This window comes from Pelobates fuscus, chromosome 5 (genome assembly GCF_036172605.1).
Source record: "Pelobates fuscus isolate aPelFus1 chromosome 5, aPelFus1.pri, whole genome shotgun sequence".
NCBI lineage: Eukaryota > Metazoa > Chordata > Amphibia > Anura > Pelobatidae > Pelobates > Pelobates fuscus.
The window spans coordinates 40,210,719-40,233,358 of record NC_086321.1 but is presented as its reverse complement, the minus strand read 5'-3'; the positions used below and the strand labels follow the sequence as shown (position 1 = coordinate 40,233,358).

Sequence of the window (22,640 nt, the reverse complement as noted above, 5' to 3'; positions counted from 1 at the left end):
ATCGGGAAATTCACTTGGTACTGAATTCCAGATTTTAAATGTTATTTTATCGGCTTTAACCCCTTAAGGACCAAACTTCTGGAATAAAAGGGAATCATGACATGTCACACATGTCATGTGTCCTTAAGGGGTTAAGGAAGGGGACCTATTAGCAATGCCCAAATCGGGCATTGGAAATTAAAAACAGTTCACTGTCAAAAAGGGTTTGGCGTAACCCTCTAAAAGATCTGTATTTGTCAGGCGTGAAAAGTAAAATTAAATATTGAAGTTCACTGCTTGCGAGGGAGCAGAAACTGACACCGGCTCCCTCAAAATGCCCAGCATACTGCACAATGAAAGGCTGCCAAGAGTAGCCAGCCACAAAAAATGTGAGTGTATAATAGTTTGTATGTATGTGACTGTGTATAAGTGTAACAGTGTGTGTGTGTGTATGTGTAACAGTGTGTGTATGCATAACATTGTGTGTGTCTGTATGTGTAATAGTGTGTGTGTGTGTCTGTATGTGTAATAGTGCGTAACAGTGTGTGTATACACTGATCAGCCACAACATTAAAAGCACTGAAAGGTGAAGTGAAAAACATGGATTATACGATCTGAGTGGCTTTGACAAGGACCACATAGAGATGGCTAGAATACTGGGTCAGAACATCTCCAAAATGCCAAGTCTTGTGGGGTGATTCAAGTATGCTGTGGTTACTACCTACCAAAACACAACCTGTGAACCACACGGCACTAAAATATTTATATTATGTATGTATTTTGCAGTACATTAATAGGAAAACGATCGCTCCATTTTGGTTTGTCCAAATAATATTCCGTAAAACGAACACATGAATGAAAGTTGTCCAAAATGAAATGCTGCATGGTTGAAATTTGGACAGTCCAAACTCAAAAAAAATGTATGGATGAATAAAATATTTTGCCTTGCACAAGTTTAGCACTTAGTGTTATTGTATCAGCGTTTTTTTTTATCAACCATTTTGAGCATTGCTTTAAACCATAATACATGATTTAGTTACAATAAGCTGAAAGGCTCAAAGTACTTTGACTGTTATAGTGTTTAATGGTGATATATATGTCAGTCTTAAAAGGTATTCTAGATCTTCACCGTATTTCAAACTGAAGCCTGTACACAGCCTGTACACCAAACATATCATCAAATGACATGTTGGTACATTAAAATTTATGACAACCTGTAGACTAAAAGAAGATAAAACAGTGGTTGATCTGAGTGCAGTGTCATAATCTCAAATCACAACTTCAAATATATATTGTTAAACCAAATATTTATTGTTGAAAAAATGCAATGCAATATTTTCATCAAAGCGATGTTACGAAACACAACTGAAAGTAAAAAACAATGTGTCAATGTGAAGTTTCACCACGGTAAAAAAATGTATTAAGTAATGACCCAGGAAATACTTGAAAACGAGAGAAATCTCAATGTATCTTTCCTGGTAAAATATTTTATAAATAAATAATATAAATAAATAAATAATATAAATAAATAAATAATATAACTAAATAAATTAAAAAATATATATATTAAGCAAAACATTCTTTTTTTTTTATTCTTTAAATCTTTTTAACCCCTTAAGGACAGTCGACGGATATATTCCGTCATGATTCCCTTTTATTCCAGAAGTTGTGTCATTAAGGGGTTAAACACATCAAAACAACTATTCCTTTTTAGAAGGGTTTTCTGCTGCTGTGGCAATCAGCACAAACTAGAATTAATCTGGACCAAAGACAGTATAATTAGATTTAATTCAAAGATTCCAAGAATTATTTCTTAACCGCACATTTAGTAATTAAAGGGGTACTTTAATCACCATAACCACTACAGCTTATTGTAGAAGTTATGATAATATGAGTCTTTCTGAGTCATCCCCTACTTTTAGGTGGGATGAAATATTGCTGCTGCTGAGCAGATTTGGAGACATAATACAAAAATAAAATAAAAATGAAAATAATTGCATTATCCAAGCAGCTCCAGACATGTTAGGGGACCATTTGTTGTCAAACTGATTTAACATTATTTGACAAAAAAAAAGATGGTGACAGCACCCAAAGATTTGTTGCACCATATGCACTACAATGAGATGTAGACTTTCTGCTGAGGTGCAAAATAAAGTCAAAGTTTTGGAAACCGTGGATTACCTGATCATGTGTGGTACCGTGACTTTAGAATTCTCCTCAAACACATTGTTCATCAGCCCATTGCATCTTATGTTCTCTATACACTGGGGGGGAGAGGAAAAATTGAAAAAGAATGATAAACTATTCAAACAAGACAATAATCAGCTTCAAAAGCCTACACGAATACATTGATTAGGTCTACCTGAGTGTAAACAAGAACTCTACCCAATATACATCTCAACTGTAACATTCTAAGGGCAGATGATATGTTACTATCCTGACTTTTATCTTTATTGGAAAGATCTGACAAAAGTTCTGTGTGTCGGGGTCACTTGTATTCCCAACAGTAGATATGTGTAATTAATGTGACAGCAATTAGTTATGGAGCAGTAGGAACTTAGTTGGGACCCATGAACTCTTGTAAGCCAGAAGGGTTACTTGTCAAATATATATATATACACACATCTTAAGAAGCCACAAAGCAGTGAGGATTCTAAACCACCTCTTGTTTCTGTAAGTCAAGTGTGTCTGCTTGACTGCACCCATCTTACAGGGACGCAGAATTTGTTGGCTCTTTAATCTGAACACTAATAAAACAATAATTAGGAAGCTGTGAAGATATGCCTTAAAGGTAGGACAGCTTGATGGTCTCTTATAGAGAATTCAAGATTACTATATCCACCTGGATGCCATTTTGAAGGAGGAAGCAAACATGAGATAAGTATTTTGCCAAAATGCGTTGAGGAAATCTAAAGGTGGCCTTTTCTTCATGACACGTTTAATAGCTCTCCTAGAATCGAATTTTCTCTCAGCAGACCATTAGAAATGTATTTATAAGACCATCTATTCTGTGATCCCATTACCTGGCTGATGTCACTGGTCCAAGCAGCTTTTTCTTGGCGTGAAGGAGCTAAAAGTACCACTGTAAAAGGAGTAGCATCTGCTTGTTCAACCACAATCTTAAAGTCTAGGTGACCAAAGACGTATCCAGAACTCTTTGCTTCAGAGAAAATACATGATTACAATCAATACCAAGATACAAATCGAAACGTATTAAATGTATATTTCAAAATACAGTGCATATACCTCATAAAGTTCACAGTGAATACTAGTTCATGTAGCAAATTAGAGGAATGTTCAAGAAATAGGAGGGCACTCTATAAGAGCAAAATCAGATAATGGATACAATCACTCAACCCCATTTGACCATGTTCCTAAAACTTGGACATAAAGAAAAATAAGATCGTTTGGTTCTGTTTGATGTTTACTTCCTGTGCTTAGCTTTGGTTTTGGTAAGTAAAAATTTTTTTCTATTGGTCTATTCTTTTCGGGTGATTTTGGGCTGTATTTGAGCAATTTTTACTTTAGATTGGCTAATTTATCAGGACTTTATTTATCTATGCCTTGGCTTTTAGGTCATATTTATCCGATGTATACATGTAATTTATAAGCTTGATATATGCTAGTTGCAAACATTTTCATTCCTATTTTTTTCCATTTTTTATATTTATGTGTTTTAATATTTAGTAATAAAATAATATCTATTTATAGTGTATTTTAGATTCATTGCGTGCTCAGGGAGGGGGGGGAGATACCTTTTACATTGTTTTTTTTTTTTAATCAAAATTATTTTTCAATTTTTTTTATTTTTTTTTTAAGAAGCAGCCCTTGCCTCCATTATACTGCCCCTGTCACCCCCTCTACAGCCCCTGTCCCCCACCATGCTGCCCATGTCCCCCCGTATGCAGCCTATGTCCTCTCCCTCTACAACCCCTGTCCCCCCTCAACAGCCCCTGTCCACCCCTCAACAGCCCCTGTCTGTCCCAGCAGTCCCTGCCCCCTCTACAGCCCCTGCCCCTCTCTATAGCCCCTGCCCCCCTCTACAGCCCCTGCCTCCATTATACTGCCCCTGTCCATCCCTCTACAGCCCCTGCCTCCATTGTACTGTCCCTCCCTCTACAGCCCCTGCCCCTACCATACTGCGCCTGTCCGCCTCTACAGCCCCTGTCCCCCTCTACAGCCCCTGTCCCCCCTCTAAAACTCCTGTCCCCCCTTTTACAGCACCTGTGAACTCCTTTTCACCTTTACAGCCACTAACTCCCCTACCACACATCCCTCCCACTACAGTCTCTATCCCCCGATGCAGCTCCTTACTACCATCAACCTACTTCAGCCCCTAACCCACTACTACAGCCCCTATTCCCTAATTAGAGCCCCTAACCTTCAACTACAGCCCTTGCCCCCCTCCACTACAGCCCTTCTCCTTCCCCACCTTAGCCCCAAGCATCTTACTACAGCCCCTGCCCTCCCCCACTGCAGACCCTAGCCCCCTACTACAACCCACTACCAGTCCCTCTCCTGAGATTAGATTCTGGATCTGCCCCTGCTCTGTATGCCTGTGTCTGTGTGACTATATGACTGTGTATGTATGCCTGTGTTTGTCTCTATATGACTGTGTCCATCTCTGTATGCCTTGTTCTGTATGTCTCTGTATGCCATGTTCTGTATATCTCTGTGTGACTATATGTCTGTGTATGCATGTCTCTGCATGCCTGTATTTCTCTGTATGACTTTGGCCATATGTCTCTGTATGCTTTGTTCTGTATGTCACTGTATGTCTGCATCTGTATGTCTCTGTATGACTGCGTCTTTATGTCTCTGTCTATATCTGTGTTTGTATATCTCTGTATAACTGTGTCTGTATTTCTCTATATGACAGTGTCTGTGTGTGTCTGTATGTCTGTGTTTTTATTACTGTGTTTAATTGTATGCCTGCATATCTCTGTGACTGTGTGCCTGTATGGTTGTGTGTGTTGCTATATATCTATGTCTATATAGCTTGAGAGGAAAACGGGCTGAGGGCAGAGACACACAGAAAAGGGCTGTGGGAAAGAAGAGGGTTGTATGAGACATACAAGGGAGTGTAAGACAGACTAAACAGAGATACAATTCAATAAAGGGGGTAAGAAATTCAAAAGGGGGTTTACGAGACACCGGTGAAGATGCATTTTTGGGGGAGAGGGGAATGGGGTGGAAAAATACATCTTCACCTGTGTCGCCAAAAATCCTTGCACCAGCCCTGCCCGAGCCCACACAAAAAGAAAATGCCGAGCACACTGAGCTACCAAAAAGTATTTTATTTTTCCTCTAATAATAAGACAAAAATGCAATAAATATTAAACTGTAATTTTGATACCTACTTATCCATGTCACAAACTTATTGTTCATCCATTAAATTTAAATTATAAATCTATTGTACTGTAAACATCTTATCAAAATATTTTTTGTGAAAAATGAGCTAAAATATACAAATGCCTGCATTGTGTTAGGAAGCTTTTAATGAAGATCTATTGTCTTGAGCCAAACTGAAAACAATTTCATTTTCAATTACGCAGTGTTTGACCTCTTGAGGACGGAGGAAATTATAGCAATACAAAACCAAAACCAGGAATTTAAGTTATTGGTTTGTTCAACCGTAATTTACCTCTTTTATACTAAGTACATCCAAACTTATTATATATATAATTTTGTTCAGGAGAAATAGGGGCCACAATTTAATATGAATAAGCAAAATCTAAAGTGTGAGAAATTTAAAAGATGGTTATTTTCCAAGTTCTGCATGGCATTTTAACTGTGATGTTGTAATACTGTTAGCTTTTACTACAATAAGACACAGAAATGTGTATGCTGTGATGTACTATAAACACAGCTCTATAACTATAATTTCAACATCCTACATAATCTGACTCTGACAATCATCCCTATATAATCTCAACTCCACCTTTACCCTAACCCAGGGATAGGCAACCTTCGGCTCTCCAGATGTTTTGGACTACACCTCCCATGATGCTTTGCCAGCATTATGTGTGTAAGAGCATTATGGGGGATGTAGTCCACAACATCTGGAGAGCCGAAGGTTGCCTATCCCTGCCCTAACCACATACATATATATATATATATATATATATATATATACCGTATATATATATATATATATACACACACACATTCATATATACTTATGCAGTCACATCTGGATTTGTAGATCTTTTTATACCTGCAGCATCCAGTTAATAACATATTTAGCTCACTTAATCTGCCTTTTATTTGGTGTGAGCGGTGAGCAGGGACATCTTAGAAGTATGTGCTTATAGGCACCTAAAATATAAATCCAGCCTTGAATTTGGGCTACTCCTAACTCCATTTAGAACCTTTTGTTTTATCTACAATACTATGAACTCAAATGGTAATAAAAATAAAATTAAAATAGAAGCAATATTTTTCAGCAAAACAGGACTACTCAAACCTAACTTTTTATTCATGCGCAAATGTTAGAAATAACGGTTCTTCAAATATATTCTATATGGAACTGCTTTTATGGGCAATGTTAAATATTTTATGCTATTTCCCGTGTTTATATCATTAATTGAGTTCTTTATTTCTTTGTATGTGTATTTATGTGAAATAAAGAACAATAAAACACAAAACAAATTCAGCAAAAACAATTGTAATATATTTGAGCAATAAAATAGCAATCATCTAATAAGTCATCGAATGCCTAAAATATTTCTAATGACCTCAATGTCAATATGAGGAATGTAGTTTTGAGAATCTCTGTATATAAAATGAAAATTAATTAAGGGACTGTGTACGAATCAGCAGCCAAATTAATTAACCAAATACAAAATATTTAGTGGCTAGTGATTTTCACAAACAAGAACCAAATGCCTTAATGATGCTACTATGTAACAGATTTGTAATTAACACATTATGTTCCATAGAATCTTTGCAATGTCTATGTGTTTTAATTAGGCCTACTTGTCTTTTAATTGGTGTAACTAATTAACATAGAATTGTTTGTTAATGTTGCTTGTGCTTGCTCTATTCATTATTTTATTATTATTTTGACGTATTGGTTATTTGTTAAAAAAATATTTTGGGGTGTTGGATATTTATAAGACAAGTGCTTTCAAAACTTCTCAAGTCTTTTGAGGTTCTGAATTAGCTTAGTTCTGATGGTCCTATTAAAGTGTCGTTAACTCCTCTTCGACAAGCCCATTCTCATCAATTAGATAACAGCAAAACTGGTGTCGGAGAATATCAGAATAGTTTGGTTGTGATGTCGCCATCATTAACAGCTCATCACCAGCTGTTAACACGTCGGTAAATATCGGATATCAGATTGCAACTTCACTATTAATTTCCTAAATTTTTAACTCCCTACAATTTGAAGTTTAGGGAATAATGCTCAAAATATAATTTTAACACCATTAAAATGTCCCCAAAAAGGATTTACAGGTATCGAGAGTGGTTATCTTCCAAATTTTAACAAATAAAGTAGAATCAATCAAGAAGTAATAAACAAAATGGCGGTGATGTATAGTTCCTAAACTACCCCTTGTGTTTTGACAACCAACTGTGCTCTCATTATTTACCTCATTCAAATCATGATATCATCCCTCTGTAACGTGGAACTTGTAATATTTTGGACACAAGTTAAAGCTCTGAATGTTGCTTTGTTCAGAAGGATGTTGAGAGCGAAAGAACATTACAAAAACATCTGTTAATGGAGAACATGTCATCCGAAAGGCTGAAACGGTAATGTCTGAGTTCATTCACTAAATGTACAGTTCATGTGAAAGGAAGTGGCAGGAGCAATTGTTCCTGTTAAAAATTGAGTAACTGTATACAAAATTGCAATAATCTACTTACAATCATCCTCGCTAATATCTAGCTCTTCAATCAATGTGCATTCTATCAAAGACAGAACTCCACCTGTCTGTACAAATAAAACAAGTGAAATTAGGTCAGACCAAAAAAACATATTACTATATTCAGAAGTGTGGCAATTCTGCAGCAAGACCCCTGACACAAATGTTACTAAAGTTAGACTAGTACTCATGTACATTTTAGCAAAATAAAATAAAGTTGAACAAAGAGTTTAATAGGGTGAACAATTTTCCATATATTACTTAATGAAAAAACATAATATGCAACGTAGATATAATTGGATTGTATTCCCACAATACACAACCTTTTTGATTTCATAAATTAAAAAAAAAAAAAAAGAAAAAAGAAAATATGGTTAGGATGTGGATACAGCTATGGCTAGGTTCTAGTTAGGGATAGACATCTTTAATGTTACAAACGTACAGGGGCATGCATATTACACGTTTGGCGAGCAGCTGCTATTTGCTTTGATGTACCCACTCTTACTTTAGAGATATGGCGGGAGAGGAGCTGCAGAGAGAGAATCTCATTGTTTCTGTCTCCTCAGCCAACCTCCCAGCATATCAGTTGTGAATTAAATGTCACTACTGTTAATCTTAGGCAAGCTGGAACATGTATATCCTTTTGCAGCCCTAAGAGTAGGGACCCTACACTGGACATAGCTCCAGAAACAGATATATAGGAGATACTAAAAGACCATGTCTATCTTCTGTCCGTACTCCCACCTCTGATGCTCGCCTTCAAAACTTCTCGAGGGCTGCACCGTTCCTGTGGAACTCACTTCCCTCCTCCGTTAGATACTCACCCAGTCTCCACTACTTCAAAAAAAATATTAAAAACCCACTTTTTCATAAAAGCGTATCAATTAAACTGTTAATAGCTCCCTACTGATTCCTCTCTTGCAACTGTCATTAGTCTAATACTATCCTTACCTTTTGTGTCACTTTACCCCACTCCCTCTAGCATGTAAGCTCATTGAGCAGGCCCCTCAACCCCTCTGTTCCTGTGTGTCCAACTTGTCTGGTTACAACTACATGTTTGTTCGTCCACCCACTGTAAAACGCTACGGAATTTGTTGGCGCTATATAAATAATAACATAATAATAATATAGCATAGGCTATAATAGAATGTGTATACCGTACAATATTTATATAGTGTAAAAAAATAATTATTGAGATAAAACATTCTGAAACAGCAAACGTGGACTTCAAGGTACATAAGCAAAAAAAAAAAAAATGGAAAAATCAAATATAGGAGCTAGCCCATTGGAATAAGCAGGATTAATGGTACTCCTGTTATATTCTATTTCTTATTTCAGATATAAGAATCTTTAGGATAATTCTTCCCCAGTTAACAATTCATTAAAATATAACTGTAGCGTTACTCACCTTTTCCAGGGCCGGCCGCGGTCCTCTCTTCAAGCCGCGCGCTCTGTCATGCTGCTGCACGAGCCGCGCGCGGCTCATCCGACTGCTCACACAGGAAGGCGGGCAGTGACCGCGAGAAGCGGTCACGTGTCCCGCCTGAATCTAAGAGCGCGCCGCGAGTCTCGGGCGCGCTCTTAAAGAGACAGTGGGAGCCTAAATTGCCAAAAGGCTCCCATTGGACCCTGTCATGCCACACACCCCATACACTTACCTTTTGGGGGTGTGGATATGACAGGAGCCAATCACATTAGTTCAGATGCTACATATACTTACCCTTTTCCCTTAGTTCCTTGCCCTATCGTGGTTTCTGCTACAGTTCCCTTTAGCGTTTGTGGTGTTCAGTTGTGTTCTTCCGTATTTGACCTTGGCTTTGTATTCTGACTTCGTTTTCGCTTTATCCTTATTTGTTCTGTTTGCCGGCTTGCTATTTCCTGTGTACCAGACCCCGGCTAGTCCTAGTTTACGCTGTCTCTTTGTGCCCTTGACCTCGGATCGTTCCTGAGTCTGTACTTCTCCTATATACGTCGAGTCCGGCAACTCTAAGGACCGGTAGACGTATCTCACCTCTGTGTTGTCTTCTGTTTAGCTGGATCCTGCGTGTAGGGGTATTATCTCGTTACATTACGATAGGGCCATGGACCCCGCAGATTTAGCTCAACAGATGGCGTCCCATGAGGCTAGATTTGTAGAGCAGGATCACCGAATGGATCAGATAGCCCAGGCTCTCCAGACGCTCTTAGCTAGAACCATTCCAGCAACCACACCTAACCCTCCTACACCCCTTCTTCCTGAAGTATCTACTATGCCTAATACTTCGGTCCATTTAACACCTCCTCCTAGGTATGGAGGGGACTCTAAGACATGCAGAGGGTTCATTAACCAAATATAATTCCACTTTGAGATGTATCCACGTTCATTTCCCACAGAGAGGTCTAAAGTTGGGTTCTTTATGCACCAACTTACCGATAAAGCACTTGAGTGGGCAAATCCTATTTGGGAAGCTAATGGACCTATAGTGCATGATTTCAGCAGTTTTCTTACGGCTTTTCGCAGAACTTTTGACACAATGAAAAGGTCAAAGAATGCCGCAAGAGCATTAATGAGAGTTAAACAGGGTTCTAGGTCTGTGGCTGATTACGCTATTCAGTTTCGTACCCTTGCCTCACAGGTTGATTGGATCAACAATGGGTTAACTACTGCCTTCATGGAAGGTTTATCAGACTCTATATTGGATGAGGTAGCAGCTAAGGAGCTTCCTATTGCCTTAGAGGACCTTATTGACTACCTCATTGATATAGATAATAGGATTCGTGACAGGCTCTATACTAAGAACAGGAATAGACGTTTTGTTACACCTATTCACCCCAGAGTTAATATACCGGAGAGTGTTAAAGTATCTGATGAGGAACCTATGCAATTAGGGGTTGCCAAACTCTCTGATACTGAGAAATTACATAGGAGAAGGGAGGGACTCTGCCTATATTGTGGTAAGAGAGACCATATGGTAAAGGAATGTCCTTTGCTCCCGGAAAACTCTCGCACCTAAGACCTTATAGGGGACTGGCCTTGGGTGTGATTTCTAAGTCTCCTACATTGCCTCCTAATCGACTGCTTCTCCCTGTTTCTTTACATATGGGAGAGAGTTGTATAGTTGAAAACATATACGCTCTGGTTGACTCCGGGGCAGCTGAAAATTTTATAGACTCTGGTTTTGTAAAGAAAAACAACATTCCCATCAGAGAGAAGGAGATACCCTTGGCCGTTGAGGCCATAGATGGTAGACCATTAATTTCTCCAGTTGTTACTCATGAGACTGCACCGTTACACATGTACACAGGGGTTTTACACTATGAAACCATACGGTTCCAGGTCATCACCTCTCCCTCTTCACAGTTAGTGTTAGGGTATGCATGGTTACGTGCCCACAATCCCATTTTTGACTGGGAGACAGGGCAGATAAAATCATGGAGTGAAGCCTGCCACGAGTCTTGTACCATTGAAGTCACGCCTGTGAATTCTATTAATGTTCCTACCATTCCTCCTTTGTCTACGGCTATACCCTCTCAGTACTTATCTCTAAAGACTGTCTTTGATAAAAGAGAGGCCGACAAATTACCGCCTCACAGACCCTACGATTGTGCTATTGACTTTTTGCCTGGCACTATACCTCCAAAGGGCAGGGTGTACCCTTTATCGGTTCAAGAAAACCGTGTCATGGAGGAATATATTAAGGAATCATTAGACAAGGGATTTATTAGGAGATCCTCTTCTCCGGCTGGAGCGGGGTTCTTCTTTGTATCGAAAAAAGAAGGTGATCTAAGACCGTGTATTGATTATAGAGGTCTAAACAAAATCACCATAAAAAATGCATACCCTATACTGTTAATCACAGAATTGTTTGACAGGCTCAAACATGCTAAGGTATTCACCAAACTGGATCTTAGAGGAGCATACAATTTAATACGTATAAAAAAGGACCACGAATGGAAGACAGCATTTGTTACAAATCGCTATTTGTAACTGGCCCTTTAAATGAAAAATTGCCCTGCTTCCCTGGATTGTGGAGAAGCCTATTTGCCAGCCTCCTTCCTTATGACTATGGCCCTGTGTGAGCGGTGATACCCCAGATGGCTATGCCATGGAGCCTATTCATATAATGAAAGACTATGGGAAAGACTTTAGCTCTGTGGCAATTGAACTGTGTGAATAGGATCTGCGCGCTATTCGGTAGTTTTGTGCGCTCAGATCCTAGCTATCTGGGGATATGTGAAATGTCTGTGTGTTATGTGTAAAATGTGACTTTATGTATTTTAAAGTGTTTTATGTTGTTTTGCAACCATGTGGTTAATGGAGTCTGCCTCAAGTCCTGGATAATTGAATTACTTCCCCCCATTGTCTCCAGGATAGAGGGCCCTGTAAAACCATGCTTCCAGAAGGTCAAATGCACATTTGTACTAACTTCTGAACCCCTGGTCCAATTCGTATGATTTTTGAGTATGTTGTTCCCCTGAATGGATTGATTGTGAATATGTATTTTTATGCGAATGTGATGTATATTTTGGGAGTTATGAATGTTGTGTAAAAACTGTATTTTTACTGTCTGTGATAATTATGTTAATCCCTTGTGTAGCATAATTATATCACAGACATAGGGGAGGATTTTGTGTGTAATTACTGGGAGTGGTTTTAATGATGTACGTGTATGATTGGTTGTTTTGTCCCGCCCTGTGGGTGGTCCTGTATTTTCAAAATGGTAATAAAAACCAGGCTGGGTGTTCCAGCACCTCAGACCTCTTCTGACCCTCTAACTTGCAGCCTCGACTCATGTTTGTAGGGGACAGCTATAATCACTACAGGGATTGCTATGCTCTGCATACTCCCTTAGCTACTGAGCTCTTGTAAGAGCTCTTGTTCCTGATCCTGCTTCGCTCGACAGAAGGAAGAGGTTCGCCTATTGGAACCTGGAGCCTGGTCGTAGGTCCAGGGCGCAGAGCAGACGGCGAGATACCAGCCCAGCAGCGGTGGTTCGTGGAGTCTGAAGTGCTTATGGTGGCTGCGGTGCTGATGGTCCTTTGGTAAGCGCTAGGAGCATCCTTTTCTACGGTCCAACTTCCAGCCAGCCTGGAGGCAACCGTAACATTTGGTGGCAGCGGTGGGATGGCGTCCTAGCGCAAGGAGCAGCACCCCAACAGCACTGGTATCGTATGAGAGTTATTGAGGGCAACGCTAGCCACTGCGCAGCGTCCCTACCTTGAGCAGCATGGAGCCAGCCAGTCCGTGCACAGCAGCCGAAATGGAGGAGAGGTTCCTCAACAGATTGCATGGCTTCCTATCCTGGAGAGATGGGGAAGTCTCAGAAGAGGAGATGTGTGGGTACAGACATGAGGCCAGATTTGAGCTGTGGGAAGAAGCCCTACAGGAAGTTCAACGTTGGCGAGGAGATCGTAGTATCAGCCGAGAGCAGCAAATCCAGGCTCGAATGGCAGAGCGGATGCCCTTCCTGGGCAAACAACCCCTTCCAGTGTGGGTAGCTAAACTAGAGAAACTAGTATACAATGAACTGTGGCTCGACACCGCATACCAGGCGCTACAGTGGTACGCAACTCAGCTCGCTCCAGAGATGGCTGAGTATGAATTCCCAGAGTGTGGGGATTACGATGGCCCTGATCTATTCTGGGAGAATATGGACGATGATGACTTTGGTAGGGCTACAGATTCACGCTTCTGGGACCTGTTGGATGACCGGGAAGACAAGCTGGGCCTCCCTAGAACTATTAACCTAGAGGCAGATCTGCGGTACCTAGTCACCAACGAATGTGACCTTGAGTGGAAGTACCAGCACCTCATCGATGGGTCCCGGGAAGAGACACCCGGTCCCCTTCCTCCACAGCATCCAGAGGTACCCCAGGAGAGCACAGCAGCAGAGCCAGGTCGAGAGCCCTTCAGCTGGCAGGACATCGTAGGGGTATACTGGGAGGAACCTCCGATGGCAGGTGGAGATGGGACCGCAGTCTCTCTACCGGCCCTACAGGGATGCTGGGCAGGCGGCCCAGATCCCCAACCCCAGGGTGAGTTACAGGGAGAGGAGAGCAACGACCTCCCTCCCCAGCGGCAGCGTGAGTTAAAGGGAGAGGAGAGCAGCGACCTCCCTCCCCAGCGGCAGTGCACCGTGCAGAGGGAAGAGACAACCGGTCTCCTTCCCCAACCCCAACCAGAGATACCCGAGGCAGCAGGCCTCATAGAATGGTCCTGGAAGGACCCCCAGCAGGCAGGTGGAGATGGGACCGCAGTCTCTCTACTGGCCCTACAGGGATGCTGGGCAGGCGGCCCAGATCCCCAGCGGCAGACCCAGCTACAGGGAGGGGAGAGCATCGACCACCCTCCCCAGCCGGAGTATGCCTTCCAGGGAGAGGAGACAACCGGTCTCTCTCCCCAGCCGCAGCATGTTCCACAAGAAGCGGAGAGCATCGACCTCCCTTCTCAACGGCCGCAGGAGTATCAGGAGGAGGAGGTAAGCCAATTCCCCCCTCCTCAGCTAACTTCTAACCTGGGCCCAGGGTTAACAGTTCCCTTTGCCCCCGGGCAGGACTATGCCCCAATTCCCCCAGCAGAAGCGCTGGCACCAGGGCAGAGTGCCGCTGGCCTCTGCCTCCCAAGTACTACCAGCTATTTGCCCAGCTGCACCCGGAAGGCAGCGAGTGCTGCATGTTTACCCTACAACCTGGGACCTACAGGCCAGTACTATTTATTGTTGGGGGGCTTCTCTGCCAATGTTTATTTGTGGGTGGGCTGCGAGACTAACTTAGGCACTGACCGACAGAAGGTCAGGTGCCTGGTTAGTCTCCCTCCAAAAGGGGAGATGTGTTACAAATCGCTATTTGTAACTGGCCCTTTAAATGAAAAATTGCCCTGCTTCCCTGGATTGTGGAGAAGCCTATTTGCCAGCCTCCTTCCTTATGACTATGGCCCTGTGTGAGCGGTGATACCCCAGATGGCTATGCCATGGAGCCTATTCATATAATGAAAGACTATGGGAAAGACTTTAGCTCTGTGGCAATTGAACTGTGTGAATAGGATCTGCGCGCTATTCGGTAGTTTTGTGCGCTCAGATCCTAGCTATCTGGGGATATGTGAAATGTCTGTGTGTTATGTGTAAAATGTGACTTTATGTATTTTAAAGTGTTTTATGTTGTTTTGCAACCATGTGGTTAATGGAGTCTGCCTCAAGTCCTGGATAATTGAATTACTTCCCCCCATTGTCTCCAGGATAGAGGGCCCTGTAAAACCATGCTTCCAGAAGGTCAAATGCACATTTGTACTAACTTCTGAACCCCTGGTCCAATTCGTATGATTTTTGAGTATGTTGTTCCCCTGAATGGATTGATTGTGAATATGTATTTTTATGCGAATGTGATGTATATTTTGGGAGTTATGAATGTTGTGTAAAAACTGTATTTTTACTGTCTGTGATAATTATGTTAATCCCTTGTGTAGCATAATTATATCACAGACATAGGGGAGGATTTTGTGTGTAATTACTGGGAGTGGTTTTAATGATGTACGTGTATGATTGGTTGTTTTGTCCCGCCCTGTGGGTGGTCCTGTATTTTCAAAATGGTAATAAAAACCAGGCTGGGTGTTCCAGCACCTCAGACCTCTTCTGACCCTCTAACTTGCAGCCTCGACTCATGTTTGTAGGGGACAGCTATAATCACTACAGGGATTGCTATGCTCTGCATACTCCCTTAGCTACTGAGCTCTTGTAAGAGCTCTTGTTCCTGATCCTGCTTCGCTCGACAGAAGGAAGAGGTTCGCCTATTGGAACCTGGAGCCTGGTCGTAGGTCCAGGGCGCAGAGCAGACGGCGAGATACCAGCCCAGCAGCGGTGGTTCGTGGAGTCTGAAGTGCTTATGGTGGCTGCGGTGCTGATGGTCCTTTGGTAAGCGCTAGGAGCATCCTTTTCTACGGTCCAACTTCCAGCCAGCCTGGAGGCAACCGTAACAGCATTCAACACTAGATCAGGCCATTATGAGTATACTGTTATGCCATTTGGGCTTTACAATGCCCCAGTAGTATTTCAAAAATGTTTTAATGATGTCTTAAGAGACTTTATTCACACATTTGTTATTGTGTACTTGGATGACATTTTAATATATTCTACAGACTTACACACTCATCACAGACATGTTACGACAGTTCTGAAGACCCTTCTTGCTAATGGTCTTTATTGTAAACTAGAAAAATGTCTATTCGACCAATCTGAAGTCCAGTTTTTGGGGTATTTGATTTCCGCTAAGGGTTTTCGTATGGATCCACAGAAGCTCGCTGCTGTCATAGAATGGCCTCTACCGCAAGGTCTGAAAGCCATTCAGCGTTTTCTTGGTTTCTCCAATTATTATAGACGTTTTATCAAAGGTTTTTCGTCTATTGTAGCACCTATTACCCGTATGACAAAAAAGGATGGCAATACTCGTGTCTGATCTACCGAGGCACTTCAGGCTTTTGAATTTCTTAAGACTACGTTAGCTTCTGCACCTATTTTACAGCATCCTGTCCCCTCATTGCCCTATATACTTGAAGTTGATGCTTCCGATATCGGGGTAGGTGCTGTCTTATCTCAGAGAGAGTCGCCCGAAAAGCCATTGCATCCTTGTGGCTTCTTTTCTAAACAAATGTCCAAAGCAGAAAAGAATTATGATGTGGGTAATCGTGAACTCCTTGCTATAATTTTAGCACTTAAAGAATGGAGACATTTGTTAAAAGGCACTAAGGATCCCATCCTCATATTTACGGATCACAAGAACCTATCCTACCTTAGCGAAGCTAAAAGACTGTCTTCCAGACAGGCTAGGTGGTCACTGTTTTTGTCTCATTTCAATTATATTATCACCTATAGGCCAGGTGATCGCAACACTAAAGCAGACGCTCTGTCCAGACAGCTCGAAACTATTGACAAACAGGAGATTGATGTTACTCCTGTCATTCCCCCAGACAAGATAATAGCAACTACTATCTGTCTATTTCCTCGTCCCTCTTGCAGGCCATACAAGCGAAACAAAGCATGGCACCTAGCGAGAGGCCGAATGATAAATTGATCCGTTGATGTTCCCGAGAGACGGGATATTCTGTCACTATATCATGATACTAAGACTGCTGGACATCCTGGTATTTCCAAAACGGTGTCAGCTGTTTCTCTGTATTTTTGGTGGGATTCCTTACGAAAGGATGTCACTGACTATATAAGTGCTTGTACTACTTGTGCCTGTATGAAATCCTCTCGTAGAGTTCCTTGTGGGCTGTTGCATCCGTTACCCGTTCCCGAGAGACCTTGATCTAACCTATCAATGGATTTTATTGTTGAATTACCCCCTTCGAATGGTAACACAGTCATCCTGATGACAGTAGATCGGTTTTCCAAAATGGCTCACTTTGTGTCTCTTCGCAAGTTGCCCACATCCAAGGAACTGGCTTTCATCTTCGCTAGAGAAGTATTTTGGTTACATGGTATTCCCTTATCTATTGTGTCCGATAGGGGTAGCCAATTTATTTCCAGGTTCTGGAGAGCCTTTTGTTCAGAAATGGGTATTTCTCTCTCCTTTTCTTCCGCTTACCATCCCCAGTCTAATGGAGCTGCTGAACGTGCCAACCAGTCTCTGGAGCAGTACCTCCGTTGTTTTGTGTCTCACCATCGGGACAATTGGTCTGACCTGCTTCCTTGGGCTGAATTTGCTCGGAATAACGCCACTCATGATTCTTAAGGCAAAAGCCATTTTTACGTTGTCTATGGCCAGCATCCCATTGTTCTTCCGGCTGCATTCTCCTCACAGGGCATGCCAGTTCTGGATGAGCATTTGGCTGGTTTGCGTAATACTTGGGAGCAGGTTCAGCGTTCTTTGGTGGACTCTGCTGCTCGCCAGAAGGCTCAGGCTGACAAGCATCGCAGAGCGGCTCCTTCCTATGTTGTGGGGGACAGGGTTTTGCTTTCCACACAGAACATTCGCCTCCGGGTGCCTTCTATGAAATTGGCCCCCCGATTCATTGGTCCTTATCGTATTATACATAAGGTTAATCCTGTTTCTTATGCCTTGGGTCTGCATATACCTAATGTCTTTCACACCTCATTGTTGAAGCCTTACGTACGCAACCGCTATGCTCCTCCTCCCCCTCCTGTCTCTGTGGAGGGTCATGAGGAGTTCGAAGTGTCTGCTGTTCTTGACTCTCGTTTCCTTAGGGGAGTACTTGGTGCATTGGAAGGGTGCATTGGAAGGGTTATGGGCCTGAGGAGCGCAGTTGGATTTCTGCTGATGCTGTTCATGCTCCCCGCCTTGTGCGTTCTTTCCATTCGCGTTTTCCTGCCAGACCTGGTCCTGCCCGCCCGGAGGGCGTGTCCTCAGGGGGGGTACTGTAGCGTTACTCACCTTTTCCAGGGGCCGGCCACGGTCCTCTCTTCAAGCCGCGCGCGGTCATGCTGCTGCATGAGCCGCGCGCGGCTCATCCGACTGCTCACACAGGAAGGCGGGCAGTGACCGCGAGAAGCGGTCACGTGTCCCGCCTGAATCTAAGAGCGCGCCGCGAGTCTCGGGTGCGCTCTTAAAGAGACAGTGGGAGCCTAAATTGCCAAAAGGCTCCCATTGGCCCCTGTCATGCCACACACCCCATACACTTACCTTTTGGGGATGTGGATATGAGCCAATCACATTAGTTCAGATGCTACATATACTTACCCTTTTCCCTTAGTTCCTTGCCCTATCGTGGTTTCTGCTACAGTTCCCTTTAGCGCTTGTGGTGTTCAGTTGTGTTCTTCCGTATTTGACCTTGGCTTTGTATTCTGACTTCGTTTTCGCTTTATCCTTATCTGTTCTGTTTGCCGGCTTTCTGTTTCCTGTGTACCAGACCCCGGCTAGTCCTAGTTTACGCTGTCTCTTTGTGCCCTTGACCTCGGATCGTCCTGACTCTGTACTTCTCCTATATACGTCGAGTCCGGCCACTCTAAGGACCGGTAGACGTATCTCACCTCTGTGTTGTCTTCTGTTTAGCTGGATCCTGCGTGTAGGGGTATTATCTCGTTACAATAACACAGCACACTTGCAAGAGCTGACCAATCATCATCAGTGTCTGCCTAGCAAGATTTCACCACCTTCAGGGATACTTCAGCATCTTACGGGATACTTTAGAGATCCAGTCTTGGATACAGCTACTTTTTTTTTTTTTTTACCTCCATGATGAATATTAAAGTATCTGTTCACGGGGGAGGGGCCTGACTGTAATGATGACTGGACGTGCTTCCATTGAGCTCCTCGTGTAACTCAGCACAAATCTCACTTAAAGGCTATTTTAGCTATTACTCCAGACGTGTCCCACATCGCCCAGCAGCTTCCCACACACCAACAGCGTGCCTAAGACAGCGAAGGCGGCATTGCACCACATCAATAAAGGTGGGGTACAGGCCAGCATCGAAGCTACACACTTCTGAGGCAGGCAAGAAGATTGTGCTATGGGAGGGAGAGCAGAGAGTGCACCAAATACAGATGCTGAGCCTACGGCAGACACATTTGACCTGACGACAACCATAATCCTGAAGGACTATGACTTACCCATCATGGACATCGGCTGATTACTGCATTTGGGAACCCCACTGTAGGCCACCTCACCACCTTTGCTAGTTTTTTTTTTTTTAATTCTTTATTTTTGTAGTGCATAAGCTTTGAACAGATGCATGAGAGGTACCCCAAAGGCAATCCTCCAGCTTATAATTAACAGTTGAACATAGAGGTACATGTTAAATCCAGAACATTTTTTATATGGGGATAGGATGAGTGTTAAGCATTATATGTGTTCGTCGCTTAGGATGCTTAGGTATATTGGTAACATGGATACAATAGCATTTTACTATCTAGTTATGATATTAGTATGCTGTGTCAGGAACTAGTATTTGCATATAAGCTATGTGTAGAATTGAGAGTTGACAACATATTCAGGTACATGCATTTAGACTATGTGTTGCAATTGCACGCATTTTTAAAGGGTAAGTAGGATAGCTTCAGGCTTTCCAACGTGACTATAGTGTGTGTACAGCATTTTCAACGTTAGTTAGTTAGACATGTTGGTAGACCTACTTGAGTGAGTTATATAGCAAATTATCAGGCATATAGGTTAGGGTGACGCTTATAGGTGAGGTAGTACAGGTATGTCGTCAGCCTCTTGAGTAAGTTTAAAGGGATGCGTCCCGGTTACAATAGGCAAACATAAAGGTGTATATTTAACAGGCTATCAGTAATGGCCTCTACAGTAGTATGCAAGAGATGGTAGAGTCAATGATTACTGTGGGTAGGCAATCCAGGCAAAGCTACAGTGTGTGCAAAAGAACAGTGGGGCAACAAAGTAGGGACAACAATTTAGGAACCATGGGAATAATGTGGATGTCACTTTAACCCCTTAAGGACCAAACATCTGGAATAAAAGGGAATCATGTGTCCTTAAGGGGTTAAGCTACTTGCTCTGTGGGCTCTGTGGTAAGGCAAGTAAAGTTTATCAGTCTATCAGCCGATGCCCATAGAGGGGCAGTTCCTGTTATCACTGCTTACTCCGATGGAAGTTTTCTCCCGGGTCTTGGCCTCCCAGTCGTTGGGCCCAGGCTTCTCCAGGCTCACTCTCCAGCTCTCCGTCCGTGCGTTGAGTCGCGTCTCTGCCATGGCGTACCGTGACTGGGATGTAGCTCCAGCACTGAGCAATAGGGTAGACCTCCGTGTTGTGGCACATGTTGCTGCCTCGACCGTAGAGGGTGAAGGCGTGTTGTGCTTGCTTCTAATTTTTTGCTCGTTGGCAGCCATCTTAGCTGCAGCTCGGTGGTCATCGTGCAGGCACCCCCATTTCTCCTCTGCCGAGTCACGCTTTGCTGGCCGGATGCTGTCGGGGCTACCGTGCGTGGAGCAGGTTGTACACGTTGGCGGGTCCCGCTTTGGTGTGCGGAAGTGTGGGTGCCGGCTCCCGGTGTTTCCCGCCTTTGCGGTTTTCTGTTCGTGCGTTGTCGGATTACCGCCCTGAAGGTCTGCAGTGGGGATCCATAGAGGCGTCGGCGGGTCACCGGTCGGAGCCATGATGCCACCATTTGGGACGCTTGGAGGTAGGACATTCCCCTGTCACGTAGTGCCGTGTGGAAGCTCGAGCAGAGTAGGTCAAGGGCTTCCAGGGAGTGTGGTTGGAGATGGGTGCCAGTGTTCCTTCTCTGTGGTTCTTGCTGAGCGGTCGTCGTGGATGAGCCCCTGCAGGCAACTGGGGTCGTGTGCCTAGCAGGCTTGCAGGTGTCTTGTGGTGCTGCGCCATATGCTTCCGCCATTTTGGAGGCCCCACCGCCCGCCTTGCTTGGATTGGTCGCGGGTGTAGTCGGAGGGTGCTGGGCGTAGGGCTCAACTGTTGGCAGGGACCGGGATGTCCCCCACCGGTCCATAGGGGGGGGAGGGAGTGTTCCCACCTTTGCTAGTTTTATTGCAGTTTCCCTTTTTATTTATATTCATTTATTTGTGGTTTCCTTTACCACTTATACTTCATGTCAGCAATCTGTAAATGCTACTGCCCTATAACACCTGCTTATCTTCACCATGTCTCTGGAGCTCACTGGGGTGGAACACTTTGTTGATTCACATTTGATAAGCCTATTTGTTACCTTATCCTTTTTATAATTTACTTATCCTTACCAGCTATTACGTGCTTTCTCTTAACTAACTATCGTCATGTCTAAAAATATTCTTGTTTGTTAGTTTTAAAACTCCAGAATCCCTAGACATGTTTGCCTAATGCTATTATATATCACGTTCTTACCTTATTGTATAAAAAATGCAGATTCATCGACATTTTCAAATGTATACACACCCGGTTTATTGATGCATGTACCATCGCTAAAATGTCAGTGCATATTTGTGAGTGCTATATTGCACACCAAAAATAAAGAATGTAAAAAAAAAAAGTATCTATTCACACAGATCTGACATTACAACTTCAAATCTGACGGAACGTTAACTGAAACATTTCAGATGTTTTCTCGAACGTTGCTTCCGATTAGTCAATACTTGCATTGCATAGGTTATGGTGCGCAGAGTGTGTTTATCCTGATAAGCATTTGTGTTTCATTAAACAAAATAATAAGATACACTATTAACTGGAGTATGGAAACAATTTCATCAGGCTGTAAAGAACCCTGGGAGTCCAATGGGCACTTTCTCTGTTAATTATCTTTATTGATTATTAATGATGCCACCATGGCAAACTGCAATACTATGTCAGACGAGATGATAAATTGGGGTAATTATGCAAAGTTATTGCTTGCAGATGGCTCCTTTTAGCTGTAATTGTATCTTTTTATGTGTTATTGTCTAGCTGAGCTATATATATATATATATAGTGTAGATTATTTATACATATATATATATATAGGGTAGATTAGATTAGTCCAGTGGACAAGATGCCAAAATACCAGAGTATTGCAGTATGCAATGATACCTTTTTTATTGGACTAACATTATATTTCAAAGACAAGGTTTCGAGAGTTTTCCTCTCTTCTTCTGAAGCAATACTGATCTATCAGATCTATCTAATATATATATATAAATATATATATCAGGTTGGTCAGTATTGCTTCAGAGCAGAAGAAGAGAGGAAAACGCTCGAAAGCTGGTCTTTGAAATATTATGTCAGTCCAATAAAAAAGGTATCATTGCATACTGCAATACTCTGGTATCTTGGAATCCTATATATGTGTATATACACAAAATGAGAATAATAAATACACCAATAAATATATATTTAATGCTGTACAACAAAATATTTATAAAATAATATTTTATATC

The 22,640-nt window shown here is 42.5% G+C and overlaps 1 protein-coding gene across 4 annotated transcripts in view; it reads right to left on the bottom strand.

Annotated features, from left to right (window-relative positions):
* The window catches only part of RASGRF2 (Ras protein specific guanine nucleotide releasing factor 2), a 295,529-nt gene that overhangs the window by 100,305 nt on the left and 172,584 nt on the right, over positions 1–22,640 (bottom strand). For all 4 annotated transcript variants that reach the window (XM_063453728.1, XM_063453731.1, XM_063453730.1 and 1 more), the window contains 3 exons: positions 7,852–7,918; positions 3,003–3,139; positions 2,161–2,243 (listed from right to left, as the gene is read on the bottom strand). In XM_063453728.1, the coding sequence (XP_063309798.1) occupies positions 2,161–2,243; positions 3,003–3,139; positions 7,852–7,918 (287 nt within the window). The remainder of the gene's footprint in view (positions 1–2,160; positions 2,244–3,002; positions 3,140–7,851; positions 7,919–22,640) is intronic.